This window comes from Amblyomma americanum, chromosome 2 (assembly GCF_052857255.1).
Source record: "Amblyomma americanum isolate KBUSLIRL-KWMA chromosome 2, ASM5285725v1, whole genome shotgun sequence".
Taxonomy (NCBI): domain Eukaryota; kingdom Metazoa; phylum Arthropoda; class Arachnida; order Ixodida; family Ixodidae; genus Amblyomma; species Amblyomma americanum.
This window is the reverse complement of record NC_135498.1, coordinates 40,802,447-40,817,447: the sequence shown is the minus strand read 5'-3', so window position 1 is coordinate 40,817,447 and position 15,001 is coordinate 40,802,447. Positions and strand designations below refer to the sequence as shown.

Genomic DNA, 15,001 nt, shown 5'->3' with positions numbered 1-15,001 from the left:
GAACGCTCAACCACAATGTTGTATTATTTCAGATTTCCCTGGATGACACACATATGCTCATTGTTGGAGGCTGTGGTGGTCCAAACATGGTATGTATGTGCAAGGCTGTGCTTGTGGTGTGTGTGGCAGAGTGGCAGATAAGGATAGGGATGGTATATGTGTGAGTACTAGTTGTGTATGATCTGTCACGGAAACTCCCAAGCCGAAGCGCCTGTGAACGGTGTGGGTGCAGCCACTTACGGAAAGGCAGGGATTACTGCGGCCACTTGCTTGTTTTTGGATTAAAAAGGAGGAGGAAGTATTCGGCTACTGAAGCATGATATCAATGCATCCACCTCATCAAGAGGTGTGTGTGCTCCTGCTGCAGCCCTGGGTGCACTGGGCTGGAAAAATTCTGTGACATGTAGTGCTTGCTTTTAAGGTGCCATTGTGATGCTAGCCTTCTGTGTGCTGATCTGATGGATCAGGTGCACATTAGCATCTTCATATAAACTGCTGTATAGATTAATCCTTCTGTCAAACTAGAGTTTTGATTCCTTTAATCTTTCTTTTGCACACAAGTGTTTTCTTCCTTTGGCTGCTTCTAGGACCATAATGATTGTTGCTATTAATTTGCAGCATGCTGAATTAGATGTAGCTGGAAAAAAACTATCACACTGACCTCGTGCCCTGTGGCAGTTGTGAGTTTCCTCAGTGTGTTGCTGAGAACATTTTTTCTTGTTTTCTCTCCTCCTGCAGCTTCTGAATGATGTCTGGCTTCTAGAAATTTCGGATGACTCTGAAAGGCCTTGGATCTGGAAGGAGGTCATGGTAACAAACCGAGAGCATGCAGCGCCCCAGCTCTCATTCCATCCTGCCTGCAAGGTTAGAAACACATGCGAATTCTGGGAGCATCATGCCTTGATTCTTTAGCGTTTTTAATGAGTACAGTGTGAATGATTGCGTGAACACCTTGTGCCAAGCCTGGCAGCATAACGAAAAAAAAAAAGGAGGTAATAACTTATTATTATGGGGTTACTGTTATGGTGGGATTATGGTGCAACAATTCAGTCTGCCTTTTGCTGTTAGGAAATTAAGAATTTATTTTCAAGTGTGCAATTGCACTCGAGTGAAACCGCTGAATGAAAGAAAAGTTAAATCTCAGAGGGCATTGGATTAGGCTGCTTTTCTAGTAGGAGTGCACGTAGTGAAATGCAAAACAAATACCGAAGGGAAATGTCCGGACACATACGTAATGATTGGCAAGAAAATGGACAAAAACACGCGCCTATGCGTGCAGGAACTGACATCGATCACTGTCTCCAAAATGACACAGAGTGTACAAATATGAGCTTTGCAGTACTTGAATTATATACTAATTCTAATTCGTAAGGGAGGCTTTCAGGACAGCAGTCTCATACTTCGGTGGCCTCAGCTGTGTGTGTTGTTGACTTTGTCTCCGTTGTTAAGTGGTGATCTTGAGAGCATGCTGTGGAGCTTTGTCCCTTTGGACTACTGCTGCGCTGAAATTTTTTCCTTATTTTTTCTTTAACAAAGTTTTTATTAACCTACTAACTTAGGGAACGTTATTTGCTCCAGCATGCACAAATAAGTATATTTATACTACACCTCTCAAACCGATCACCTAAACGTGACCAATTTCACTTTTTAATGTGAACCATTCCAAGTATTTTTTCTTGTAGCTGGGTTCCCAGGCATCCCGAGCTGATGATTACATGGGAAAACTGCTAGCAAGGCAATAACAGGAACTAATAGATAGTTCATTGTGAAGAAACTGCACCAGACTGTAGCTTAGAATGCAAGATATGCGCATGCCTTGTCTGTCTGCCGTTCTTTGTGCATGTCTTTGTGTTATAAGTACAGCTCAGACCATTTATAACGTAACCGCTTATAATGCAGGACCGCATTATATGCGGCTTTTTGTGACAACTGCTTCGCTTCCCATGGAGTTATATGTATTGGCATACCGCTTAATACGCGGCAGCGCGTAACCACGTATAGTGCGGTTTCTTGCAAGCCTGGGGGCCCGCGTACCGGCGCGGGCCCGTGAGTACAGCCGGGCACGAGAAGCGTGCTTCCCAGATTGAAAAGAAGAGGGCAACAGGCGGGGCGGGGCAGCGTTGTCAGCGTGGTTCAGTGCAAGGCTGAAGGCAGGAGAGGATAGAAGAAAGTCCCAAAGCGTGCGTTTTTCCTCACTCTCCGATGCAACTCCGCTGGGCACACTGATTGGACAAAACTGGGAAGCACGTGATGGCACGGCCAGACGAGCATGCTGGAGCGGCGGCCGCAGCCGCATAGCATGACGCTGCAAGCGCTGCTCATACCACTCGCGCGTGCGGCAGCGTCTTGTCACGTCTGAGCCCATGAGCGCAATATGTGTCGTCGCTTGTAGCGAAAAGTTGACAACGTAGGCAAGTCAGCTGACAATGTGAGCAAGTCTACCAGCCTCGGCTGTCTTCAGTTCCGATGGTGTCTGCACCTCCCAAAGCCAGGAAACGGCAAGCTCTCGAAACCAAGCAGTGCATTGTGAGGCACGTCGAGAGCAGTTCGAAAAAGGCTACGGTGGCAAAAAAGTACCGTGTTACCAATGCTACTGTGTCCGCCGTTTGGAAGAAGAGGGACAAGTTGTGACAACAGCTGCAGGAAGACTCCGCTTTGCTTGCAAGGAAGCGGATTCGTGTGTCAAAGTACGAAGATGTCGCCGCTTTGTTTTACTTGGTTTCGTGAGGTCCAGGCACAGGGAATTCCTGTGAGCGGCTCGATGTTGCAAGCCAAGGCCAGGTGCCTTGCAAACATTTTGAGGCATGATGGTTTTAACCCATTGAGCGGTTGTATTCAGCGTTTCGAGGACCGGCACGAGATAAGCTCGTCGTCGTCGCCGACCCCGACGGCATTGTGTGTGAGGTAGCCGTTACAGAGATGAGGACATCATGGCAGAGGTGCGCGGTCACGATGAGCCTCTATCCGAGGATGAGCCTGACGAAGTGAGGGAAAGTGCAGCAGAAGTTTCGTGCAAAGACACGCTCGACGGTTGCAACAAACTGTGCCTCTGCTACACTCAGAGAAACCTCAGCGAGCGAGCGCTCAAGTGCCTCACTGTTTTTGAAGATGAAGCCTTTAGCAACGTAGTTAAATCGCAGCACCAGACTAAAATAATGTTGTTCTTTCATTCATTACAACGCTTCGACAAAAAGATCAAATAAACTTCTTTGTTGCCTGTGATTGCAGTGTTGTGCGTCTGATGCGTTGTCAGGTGCACTTTGAAAGGTAGGCTGGCCATTCTGAAAATGCGAATGCATGGAAAGGTTGCATTTTGGTTACAGTGCAGTGCTATTTATAATGCGGATTTTCCCGACTCCCGCGGTATGCGTTATAAGCGGCCTGTGCTGTATCAGTCTGGCACGGTTCCTGCACAATTCACAGGTCACACAGGCTCACAAATCTGTCTTGGTTGCCTCCTTGCAGGCACCTCAGATTAACCTTTAGGAGCAGGCCAATCTCTGGAGCTGGCATTGCTCACTGAACATCTCAGAATTCTAGCGGTGTCATCAAGTGCTATTTGATCATGCTGATGCCCATGTTTGAAAGTGCTCCACTTTTGACTCACCGCTGCATTCATCAAGTTTAACGGAAAGCATGTTCTTGACTGTGCTTGTTATGACTTCCTTCTCAAACCTTCCTTCCCATTTCTAAGTCCTCAAAGAAATCAAACCTCGCAGTCATTTAAAAATTTTGTGTTGTCTCGTTGACCAGTGCTTATTGCTCACGAGGCTTGGCTGTTCATGACGTAGGTTGATGATCGGGTGGTAGTCCTGAGTAAGTCTCAGCGAGCGTATGCGACGCCTGCTGGTCTGCATCCGGGCGGCATGTTGAGAGTGCGACCAACGCATCGAGTATGGGTCCCTCCAAGCCCCGAACAGCCGGCCAGGTAGGGACATTCAGCTGCTTTCACTTGATTTGCCTTCATTTCTCAGTGCTACTTCCTGCTAACAAACATCATGTTGCAGAACATTAGTCATCACACCTGTACGAGCTCATGGTAGTAATGTTTGTTTGGCGCATAGTAGTACCTTCAGTGGAAGGAGCTGCCACTATTTAGACAACACTCTTAGCTAAGAAGTAGGTGGCACTGCTGCACTTTCATTAACGGCCGATTTCTATCCTTTGCAAGTAGAAGATGATATAAGGGCAAGCTTCTTTGGTGAGTTGTACTAAAGGGAGGTTAAAATGAACAGTATTTTACATTTCTAAGCTGCGTGTACATAGGGGATTCCATAGCTCTTAATAGTTTGATCGCATGCGATTCTTTAGTGTACCTCCCTGAGTAGCACATGCAAAATTTGCAGATGTCAGGTTGCAGGCAGGAGTAAAATGCAGTATCTTTGAGATTCTACTGTATTGGGAAGGTGAACGCTGTAACCAAAGCTTATTGAACTGGTTAATGAAATATGGCTTGTTAATGACATTTTAATGGCTTGGCAATTACTCCATTTGGCTACATGCTACATGGGGCATTGTCATTTCAGATTATATTTGCAAGCACTCCTGCTACACTTCCTTGAAACCAGCAAGCTTTGCATAGTTTGTTCCTTTTAACTTTTGTGGAGCTGCAAGGTTGTGCTGAAGCATAATCAGATACGGTTTCAAAGTCTTCTTTTTCGTTCAGTATATATTATTGAAGCTGAGATTTCCTTTCTTGTCCGTTGCGTTGTCTTAACTCTTGTCACCGGCTGTCTTCCCCCATTTTTTTCTGATTGTTTGTTCATTTGCAAATTCTTTTGTATATCTATTATTTTTATTTATTATTTTATTAGTTTTTATTTTTGCTATCAGTTTTCGTCAGAAAATTCACTTCTTGGTGCGCATGTGCATTGTGTGGCTTGCTTTTCCCTCCATGCTTCCAGGCCTCAGCCAAGCGATAGCCAGCGAGATGTGTGCGTGAATGGGACACGGGGGGTTCTCAAAAGGCCTCTCGAGTCTCCGCCTTCTTCTGTGTCCTCCTCACCGTCTACCTCATCTTCGTTGTCTTGCCAGCCCATCGCTCTACACCAGGGCCAGTCAGATTTTGCTCTCCCTGGTGAGAACCTTTGCAAAAGTGTTGGAACTTGCTCTGGAGAGACTACATTAGATCAACTTTACCCCAATTGCTGTTCATATGTGTGGCTTTTGATATCCATGCCGTGCCTGTAGTTCTGAAAGCCACACTGCTTTGCTTAAGCATGCTGATATTACCGTACCGTAACTCGACTCCCACTATAGAAGTCAATCCACCAACCCGCAGCCATTGCTGACTGAAAAAAACTTGACTCCAAATATAAGTCAAAGCCCCTCTCCCACCCTCTGTGGGATGTTATTGCAGCGTCCATAGCTCAAATTAAAAAAAAAGTGTAATGGTGCAATCTCAAGACCAGCAGTCGGAAGGGAAATGCATATCCAAGGCAATAACAGCGCCACATCCTGCCTTGCAAACTTGTGTGCGGGCAGCTGGCTAGTGGCAGACTGAACCACTGAAACACCAATGATCCTTTAGTTTCAGATTCCAGTGCGACGCGTGCTCCAGAGGTTACCAGAAGTTTTCTCTTGAGCTGTTTACTGCTAGTCAGAGAGTGTGACTGCCAGCATCAATGGTTTGGGTAAATGGCGCGTAGTTTAAATTTTCGTGGCGCAACCAATTTCCATGCGAGTTAACAATTCCTTTTTGGACGCATGAAGCTCCATACATTCTGCATGAGGCACATGCCACCCATCGCTCGGCCAAAACTACTTTAGACCCTGCAAGTAGGTCAACTCCGTGTATAGTTAGACAGCCCTTGGTTTTGGTTGGCTGTTTTTAGAAAAACAATGCTGACTTATACGCGGCTGTGTACGGTAACTTTAGGGGGATGCATTGAGACGAATGACATTATCCCCTTCAGGCACTGTGTGCACATTTTCAAATATGCCCTGAATACCGTCAAATCCTGATACAGAAGGCGGAGTGTGCACAAATGTGGACACTGTAATAAAATGCCGACATGTGCAAAAAAGTTCACAGAATTTTAAGCCAGGCCTGTGAAATTTCCGCAAAAAATCGTTCTCCAGGTGGATGCCTCTGCGTTTTATGCTAACTCTGTTATGGCACTGGTTAGAGCCTATTTTCTTTTTTAGAGCGAGAGCTCTACTCTTCGGGGAATAACTTCTGATTTCGATACCGATGAGACAGTGACCTTCAGTGTCTCACAAGGTCAAACCGAACTTAATTGCGTGGTGGTATGCCCAGGCTATGGTAGTTTGAGCACGCGATGTCTGAGCACGCGATCATATGACCATTCGGTACCTGACCTTGACATTGACCTTGACCCTTGAAATTTAGTTTGAGACAGTGGAGACCATGCTTAACAGAGCTTTCACTCATATAACTAGGTTCAAGCCATGTTTAACGCCAGCCATTATTTTTTTTTTGTGTTGCAAGGATCAGTGCGTTAAAAGGCTTAGTATGTGTTAATTCGTTTACATGATGAGTTCCTGTGGCAGGAATGAGTGAAATGCAGTATAATTGAGACACTGACACCAGTGTTAAGTCATGATGTGTAGATATGAGGTCTTGACAGATGCATAAATAAGCATCCGGGAGCATGGGAATTTTTTCTGTGCAGTGTTTGCATGCTTTTTAATAAAATAATAAAATTTTAGCACTTTGCTCCCTTTGGATATTAATTTACACCTGAGGAGCTATGTGCCTTGTGGTGCATTGGCAGTGTTCTTGGCGTGATACAGGGTAGTTTATTTTTGCATAGTAGTAGGTGTATATGTGACTATCTGTAACGAAAATAGTGTAGCTGCTACCATTGCCATGACGAAAACACCCACATTCGCTCGCTGGCTAATAACGTGCCCTCTAGAGACCTCATTGGGAGAAGAACAGAGTTCTGCTCCCATTGCTCAGAAGCTGAGCATTCATTCTTCTGAGCTATTGTCCAGAAGAATGCGTTCGAGATGAATGTGGTCACAGATGAAGCTGCACTGGAGAAGGGTAACGAGTTTAGGTGTTTTTTTTTTTTTTCTCAATTGAACATATACAAAGAGATGATACCAGTGGGTTTATTTCTTGGGAAGGTGAGAGCTTCCAGTCAGAGCTGTGGTTCAGGAGCTGCTACAAAGCTTCAGCTGCTGGCAACCTTTGCAGCAGTGCTGGTGTCTTCAGGCCAGCCTGTTGTGGCCTTGCTTCCCCACAGGCCTTTCGAAATTAATAAAAAGAAGAAATAAAGATAAAGTACCAGGGAATACTGTGTCCGTCTTGATGGAAGTAGCTGGTAACATTGGAACGCAGCATGCATGCACCGAGTCTTGCTGTTCCCATGCAGCAATGGGGAAGTGCTGTTGCTCGGGTTAATATGGTGCACACACGTGTGTGCCCCTTTTAGATAGGGGCAGGAGCACCTTTGTTCCACATTCACCCAGATTCGTGGAACATGGAATTCTAAAATTTCCGTATTCTTGTCTGTGACAAAATGTGCAGCACTCTCCTGTCTGCTCTGCCTTTTCAGAAACTCACTTGATGACTCATTCAGGGGCTCCATAAAGCCGTGTTTTTTTAAGCCATGTTGGGCTATGTTGTATTTGTGCAAGTGATGCAAGCAGCAACATTACCTCTGCCCTTTTTTTGTGTCGTACAATGTTTCTGCAGTAGAGTATATATAAAAAAGTTGAGGTGAAATGTAAAAACCTTGCACACCTGACTGTGTGTATGATACCGGTATGCCATATTTTAGCCAACATTTTATCGAAGATAGGGATCATTGTAACTGCCGTTTGACAACTTCACTTGCTAAGGCAGTTATACAGGGGAATTTTTACAAGTAGCTTGTTAGCAGAGGTCCTTTTGAACAGAATTATTGAGTTAGATGTGCATTGTTCCATTCTCTTGTGAAATGCAAATGATTTGACACTTTTGCTGGCCTGTCATGTTATTTTCGGCTAAGGCTGACACTGAACTTTGTATAGGTACATTGTACTTGGAAGAGACAGTGCAGTGTGCACCAAATAGTAGCTTTGGAGTCCTTGACTCCCATAATGGTGGCCAAAGTGACGGCACCGGAATCACCCGCTCTTGACTGCATTTCTATGCCTTGCTGAGCTTGTCTGCGAACAGAATTGGTAACTGGCTTGCACCGTGTGCGTGGGGCATAGAAGGACGAAATAGTTCTTTTAGCTCCTGCAGCCAGTGGCCCAACAGTGATTTAGGCGAAAAAGAAAAAAAAATTATCGCTTGCAGTCGCTTGAACACTGAGCTGAAACCACCTGTTTCTGCTGGCGCTGTGATCAAACTTTGTTGAAAGCAGGCCGCTCCTCATAACGTTGCTGGGGTCACGCGGAGACCCCTGCCTGTTACACTGTATATTCTAGTTCACTGCAATGTGCATATGCACCAGTTGCTTTATTGTCGTGTGGAATTGACGGCAGAAAAAGAACATTTAAGTGCAAAAATGAAAGTGTATGTTAGTGCCATATCTTTATTTGTGTGTTCTAGTTTCCCTGTTTGTTTGCAATCTTTACACAATGCCAAGGTTGAAATAATACGAAATTTTGGGCTTCGTAGCTCTGCAATGGTGTGTCTCCTCCTCTTGCTCTTTACCAAGCATTGATGATCAGCATATATTTTCTGTGCATTCAAAAGTGGGATGCCAAGCACTCTTCTCTTCTTTAGTTTTGGCAACTGACTTGGCACAATTTAGTAGGCAGCCGTTACTTTTTCATATTGCAGCGACAGGGTCAGTAAGCCTGTTTTTGTGTCTCACATGCAGGCTCATCTGCAGTGACCAGCAGTTCAAGCTGCGATGAGGAAGACGAAATGGGCGACGAGGTTTCGCGCAGGTGGTCCTCCAAGAAGACGGCACTGTCCACGGTTGGCAGCACTCGGCCGTCGGTGCGCCCCAATGCACGTCATAACCGGCAGAGGCAGCTGGAGCTGCTGGACCGAATGGAACAGAGGCTCAAGGCGCTCAGAGCTGGAGGGTAAGTACCTCTTGCTCCGAATATGTCTTTGCTCATTGACTCAAGAGCAAAGATTTTCATTCCCCAGTCCCATTGCTGAAAGAAGGTGTAAGCATGAAAGGTATCATAATGGCTTCCACTGATCACCACTAGGGGGCTGGAAGCCGCATCGGGCGCCCAAAAGTGAAGCCACCGGAAGTTGGGTGGCATGTCCCGGAAGTCAGCCTTTGGCAGTGCACGAAATCGGATCTCAGCACAGTTTTTCAGTTTTAATTTTAGTTTTCCACTTAGCATTTTGTCTTTTCGACGTTCTCGTCTTTTTTCATGACAATGCCTACCTGTTGCGCCGTCAACTGCATGAGGAGAGCAGCGAAGTCTTCGGGAAAGACGTTTAAAAAATAATGGTCCATTGCATCCCTATGGGACGACACTAGCAGACGACAGAACGTCGCTACACACAGCACGTACGGAGCCTCGTCTGCTCAGCTCTGTGTCGTCCCGTTGTGCTAGCGTTGCCAGCTCTGCTCTTTGTTGTGATGCACGTTGTCGCGCTCTAAGCCCAAGTTATACCATCAATGGGGGATAAAGTTAAGAAAGAATAGGTGGGAACATTCACCACGCAGCCGACTTTGCTGTCACCATTTTACCGAATTATGTTTAGACCAAATAACCAGATCGAGGGTGAGGCCACTATTTGCTGAGGTGCCGATGGTGTTCTGATGTTTCACATTAGCGCTTTTAAAATATATATGGTACCGCTTTTTTGACGGTGTGTATCAAGTACTGTTTCGTACTGTAGCAGATTATGCTGAAATGGGCTTTTATTCGTGATGCTCGGTGCAGTTTACTTCTAACGGCGCTTGTCACATGCGCTGCTGCATTCATCTTTCTCGTCAGTCATTTCTCTCGCGCTGTGTAGATGAAACATGGCTGGAGTTAGCTTAAAAGCACGCCTGGAAGGTAAATGACAACCTAAAGCGATAAACATCATCTGCCATCGATGAGAAGAGACATCGTCCGCTACCAACCCGAAACTGAAACTGTGGCAGCTCTATAACAAGTGGCTCTTTGAGTGTCAGGATATCCGCTCCATCATTCGTCTGTTCTTTGCTACACGAAAATTTTTTTTAGGATGACCTAGACTCATCGTCATTCCACTACTTGTCCTAGTTATGCTCGGAAGACAAGAACCAGATAAGAACAGAGTGTTGAATGCACATAACCCTTTGCCGTGGCAGCGTGAGACGTGCATGCCAGTTTTCTTCCGTTTCTCTGAAATTATAGGGTTCCCGAAACATTGTGCGCACTTCTCGTGTTGAGCTTGCTTATTACTTGGATATTACCGTAGACTTTACATGAAAACAACGCAATTAACTGAGGACGGAAGGGCGAAAAACATGACTTTTTGCATTGAAATACACAGCAGACATCGAACTTCCGGGACATGCCATCCAAATTCCGGTCTCTTCACTTGTGCCCACTTCGGAGAGCAGGAATGCGGCATCCAACCACCTAGTGGAGATCAGTGGTGGCTTCTAGCAATACATAGACAATCTTCTCCTTGTTGCATGTGATTTCGCTGCTACACTTTTGTTCGAGCTTCTTCACATGTGCAGCTCTGTGGTGTCATGAAGAAAAGAAAAAGTGAATGGAATTGAGCGAGCCAGGAGTCTATACGTTGTTTGCACTCCCCGTACTGCTTGCTTCACTATGCTGTACAGAATCTTGTATGACGTGGCCATATAACGTCCCAAGGTGACTCGGGCTATGAGGGACGCCGTAGTGAAGTGCTCTGGAAATTTCCACCACCAGGGGTTCGTTAACGTGCACTGACATCACACAGTACATACACGAGCCTCTAGAATTTCGCCTCCATCGAAATTCGACCGCCGCGGCAGTGATCGAACCCGCGTCTTTCGGGTCAGCAGCCGAGCATCATAACCACTGAGCCAGCCTGGTGATGGCTATATAATAGACTAATTTCCAGTACTGCAGTGCTGCAAGTGTCGTTTTCTTTACTCTGGCTTTTCGAAGCGCTTTAAATGTTGCCTGTGAGCATTTCTTGCACGAAACCAAATCGGGTGTCTCCTTGCCCTGCCCAGGACATCTGCGCCGGCACGGAAGAGGCCGACTGTGGTGGTATGCCCCATGCGGCTTTATGTGCTAGACGTCAGCCAGGTGGCTCAAGAGGCAAAAGCAGCGTGGCTACCGCTGCAGCCACAGGCCACTGCATCCTCCATGGTGGAGGAAGTGATCCTGTACTCACTGGTGCTGGGGCGGGGCGAGCTCATTCTCTTTGGTGGCATTCAGGTGAGCTTTGCTTTTCTGGCAGTCGTTGCCTGGGTCAGCAGAACTGCATTGCTGTAGTTGCTTTGCCTGCTGAAGGAACCAGAGTGCAGGCCACCTGCGATTCTATCGATGATGCGAGGAACTAGAGGGAGCATCATGTCTTTTTCTGATTGCCATTCCATCCCCCCCGATATTAAAATAATAGTTTTCAGGGAGGGAGGAGGCAAACTGATAGCTAGGCTGGTTGAGTTATTGAAGAACTATTTAAACATTAAATTATACTATTTAAAAATTAAATTAGACTGTTAGAAAAGGCAGTACTGAAATCCACAATCGGAGGAATTTTTTTCTAGTAGTTTAGTGTTGCTGGGATTAGCTCACAAAGTTGTGGTACCTGCAAATCTCGGTATAACAAGCACAGATATTACGAAATATAGGCTATATCGAGCTGTTCCTAAATAATTTCAACGAACACATGCAATTCCAACTTTATATGTTGAACACGGTTGACCATAAAATGGTTACTATATCGAACTGCCAAGCACCAAGGTTTGCATGCTCGGATGATAGGTGGCTGGCTTTTGATCACTGTACGAGTGACTTTGGTGGTGCAGCAAGCATTCACATCGCGTTCACAAAGCTTTATCTCGCACTTGCCAGCAGCGCCATAAACCTGCATGAACTGCTGGCAGCCAGATGGTTGGCACCCATCTGGGTCTTCTGCACCCGAGGATAGCGCCCCGGCACCAGCAGCATGGTTGGTCGTATTGTTCCAGTAGCCATCCCATGCTCATGTCGACTGACTTGGAGGTGGTGAAAACAGAGATTGCTTTCACTGTGGTGCCCCATTTTTCATGCAACACTGCTGTAATGCAGGGAAGCCACCCTAGCTGGCATTTGGTGCTCGGTTTTTTGTAGCGTCCGCAATCACCATGTGTGTCTTCGAACACAACTAAAAATTGGAAGAGGTCTCTTCCAGTAGGTGCCTTATGAATTTTCCAAATTTTCGTTGTATCAAACTATATTTCACGATTTTTTTACCTGTTCTTTGTAACGGGATTTGACAGTAAATGTTTTCCTAACTTGATATTTCACTGTCTGCACTCACGAACATGTGCAGAAGGACCTCGTGAACAGGCAGGAGGACACGGACGCCACTTCTGAAGTTGTCTCGAGCTCTCTCCACTTCATCACATCCAAGAGGGACGTCATCTGAGCACTATTCCTGCTCTGTGTCACCTGCTAGGGCTGCTGAAGGCCCTCCCTCTTTCTAGGAGTGTGCTTTGCATGCAGTTTCTCGAGGTTGGCACTTCTGATGCCTCCTGTTGTTCTGGTCGTCGTTTTACTGTTTGTTTCTGTGTTTTTTCATTGCATTGAAGGCCTGCCGTGCTTGCATTGCATTTCAGGGAGGGAGGTGAAAATTTAATTCCAGAGATTTTGCAGCTTTACGAACTCTGTTAGTGAGATGAACTGTGCATGTTTTATATTAGTCAAGTTGCAAGGCCTTGCTCGCTGCAATTAAGAGCGGTTAGGAGTAACTATTGTGGTGTTTGTTGCACACTGTTGTCACAAGCCAGTGAATGTGTTGCGTGTTTTTTTGGGCTTTGATTCGGGACTGAAGCGATCGTAAGCAGCCTTTTAGTAAGAAGTCTGCTGTATATTTGGTGAGCAGTATGCCATCAAGGAAATAGATTTTGCATGGCAAGTTATTTTATAGCAATTACACGGACTGTTCTGTACTGAAGTGACCATCAACTGTTGCTTTGAACGAAGTCTGATGTACATTAAGTGAGTGTTATGTCGTCTAGGAAATGGACTTTGCGTGATTGTTTTCTAATAATTGCATGGGCTCACTTGTGCAACAGTTTTTACATCTTCAAGGTAGACAAATCCTAATAGGCCCGTGATTGTGTTATGCCTAACGTTTACTTGGAAATAGCTTGTGTTACTGTGTATTGTGAAATCAGGTAGCTTAATTTCTGCTCTCGTATTTCCTGTACATGCATACGAAATTTCTGTATATGTATATAAAAATTTAATTCACCACATTGCTGGGCACTTAGCTTAGTGAAACTTAACGCATCTTTTGCGCGTGCTCCTCTGAAGGTTTAGTTCTGATCTGACTTTCAATGAACAAAAATACAGAAAAGGTTCTTACCGGCTTTTTCACTGACTTGGCTCACTGTTAATCTATGAAAAGGTGCAGGTAACGTGGCATGGGAGAGTAATATTTCTTGTAATTGTGGTCGTATGAAAAACTTGAGATGAAAAATGTTCTTGAGAACTTCTTCCTCTTGAAAAAGGCACCACAACTAGGCATGCTTGAACGCACAATTATGTTTCGAATGTATATTATGCTTTAAGAAGGGCTTGCACACGTGTGGGTCTATCACTAGCCTTATGCGAGTGAAACATCCTTGTCCAGCCTGTGATTTTGAGTTGCCAGCTTTACATAGTTGGAAAGAACACGTGGCATGGAAGGTAACGTGGCATGGGAGAGTAATATTTCTTGTAATTGTGGTCGTATGAAAAACTTGAGATGAAAAATGTTCTTGAGAACTTCTTCCTCTTGAAAAAGGCACCACAACTAGGCATGCTTGAACGCACAATTATGTTTCGAATGTATATTATGCTTTAAGAAGGGCTTGCACACGTGTGGGTCTATCACTAGCCTTATGCGAGTGAAACATCCTTGTCCAGCCTGTGATTTTGAGTTGCCAGCTTTACATAGTTGGAAAGAACACGTGGCATGGAAGGCAACGTGGCATGGGAGAGTAATATTTCTTGTAATTGTGGTCGTATGAAAAACTTGAGATGAAAAATGTTCTTGAGAACTTCTTCCTCTTGAAAAAGGCACCACAACTAGGCATGCTTGAACGCACAATTATGTTTCGAATGTATATTATGCTTTAAGAAGGGCTTGCACACATGTGGGTCTATCACTAGCCTTATGCGAGTGAAACATCCTTGTCCAGCCTGTGATTTTGAGTTGCCAGCTTTACATAGTTGGAAAGAACACGTGGCATGGAAGGTAACGTGGCATGGGAGAGTAATATTTCTTGTAATTGTGGTCGTATGAAAAACTTGAGATGAAAAATGTTCTTGAGAACTTCTTCCTCTTGAAAAAGGCACCACAACTAGGCATGCTTGAACGCACAATTATGTTTCGAATGTATATTATGCTTTAAGAAGGGCTTGCACACGTGTGGGTCTATCACTAGCCTTATGCGAGTGAAACATCCTTGTCCAGCCTGTGATTTTGAGTTGCCAGCTTTACATAGTTGGAAAGAACACCAGGTCGCTACCTCTCTCCTTCAGCTTAGCTGAAACCTGAAAGCACAATTTGTTTTCTGCTCTGCTAGGGCTTTGTTTTGAAGTTTTTTTAATGTATATCCTGGTGTGTGTATAAGTGTCCCTATGTTTTACATTTGCATGAATTGGAAGTGGAGTTGCTGCGTCCTGCGTGCCTCGAAGAATGTGCTTGGCTGCATAACTAGGCAGTAAAACACCAACGCGAGAAATCACCACCTGCTGGTACTGTTAATGCACCAGCTTGAAACAGTCATTTGTATGCTTTTGTGGTTGAATTTGAATAACATCTCTCACTCCATTAGTGGTCTTCAAGGTGTGTATTTAGTATTACTGGTGAGCTGGTGTTTTGATTGCATATTACTTTTGCACAATTGTACGTGATACCTGGGTGCAGTTAGCTGCCGAATGTCACAGAAAATGGGAGTTG

General features: G+C 45.2%; 1 protein-coding gene across 4 annotated transcripts in view; it reads left to right on the top strand.

The window, feature by feature from the left end:
- Fbxo42 (F-box protein 42) overlaps positions 1-15,001 on the top strand; it is a 33,378-nt gene that overhangs the window by 14,122 nt on the left and 4,255 nt on the right. Inside the window, exons 6-13 of one of the 4 annotated variants that reach the window (XR_013312522.1) lie at positions 33-89; positions 739-864; positions 3,792-3,928; positions 4,905-5,077; positions 8,784-8,994; positions 11,076-11,283; positions 12,383-13,690; positions 14,513-14,962. Coding sequence is in view for 1 of the 4 variants with exons in the window: in XM_077654019.1 (XP_077510145.1) it covers positions 33-89; positions 739-864; positions 3,792-3,928; positions 4,905-5,077; positions 8,784-8,994; positions 11,076-11,283; positions 12,383-12,478 (1,008 nt within the window). In the remaining 3 variants the exon portion in view is untranslated. Of the gene's footprint in view, positions 1-32; positions 90-738; positions 865-3,791; positions 3,929-4,904; positions 5,078-8,783; positions 8,995-11,075; positions 11,284-12,382; positions 14,964-15,001 lie in introns of those variants that run through there. The other 3 variants (XR_013312521.1, XR_013312520.1, XM_077654019.1) reach the window with 3 other exon arrangements.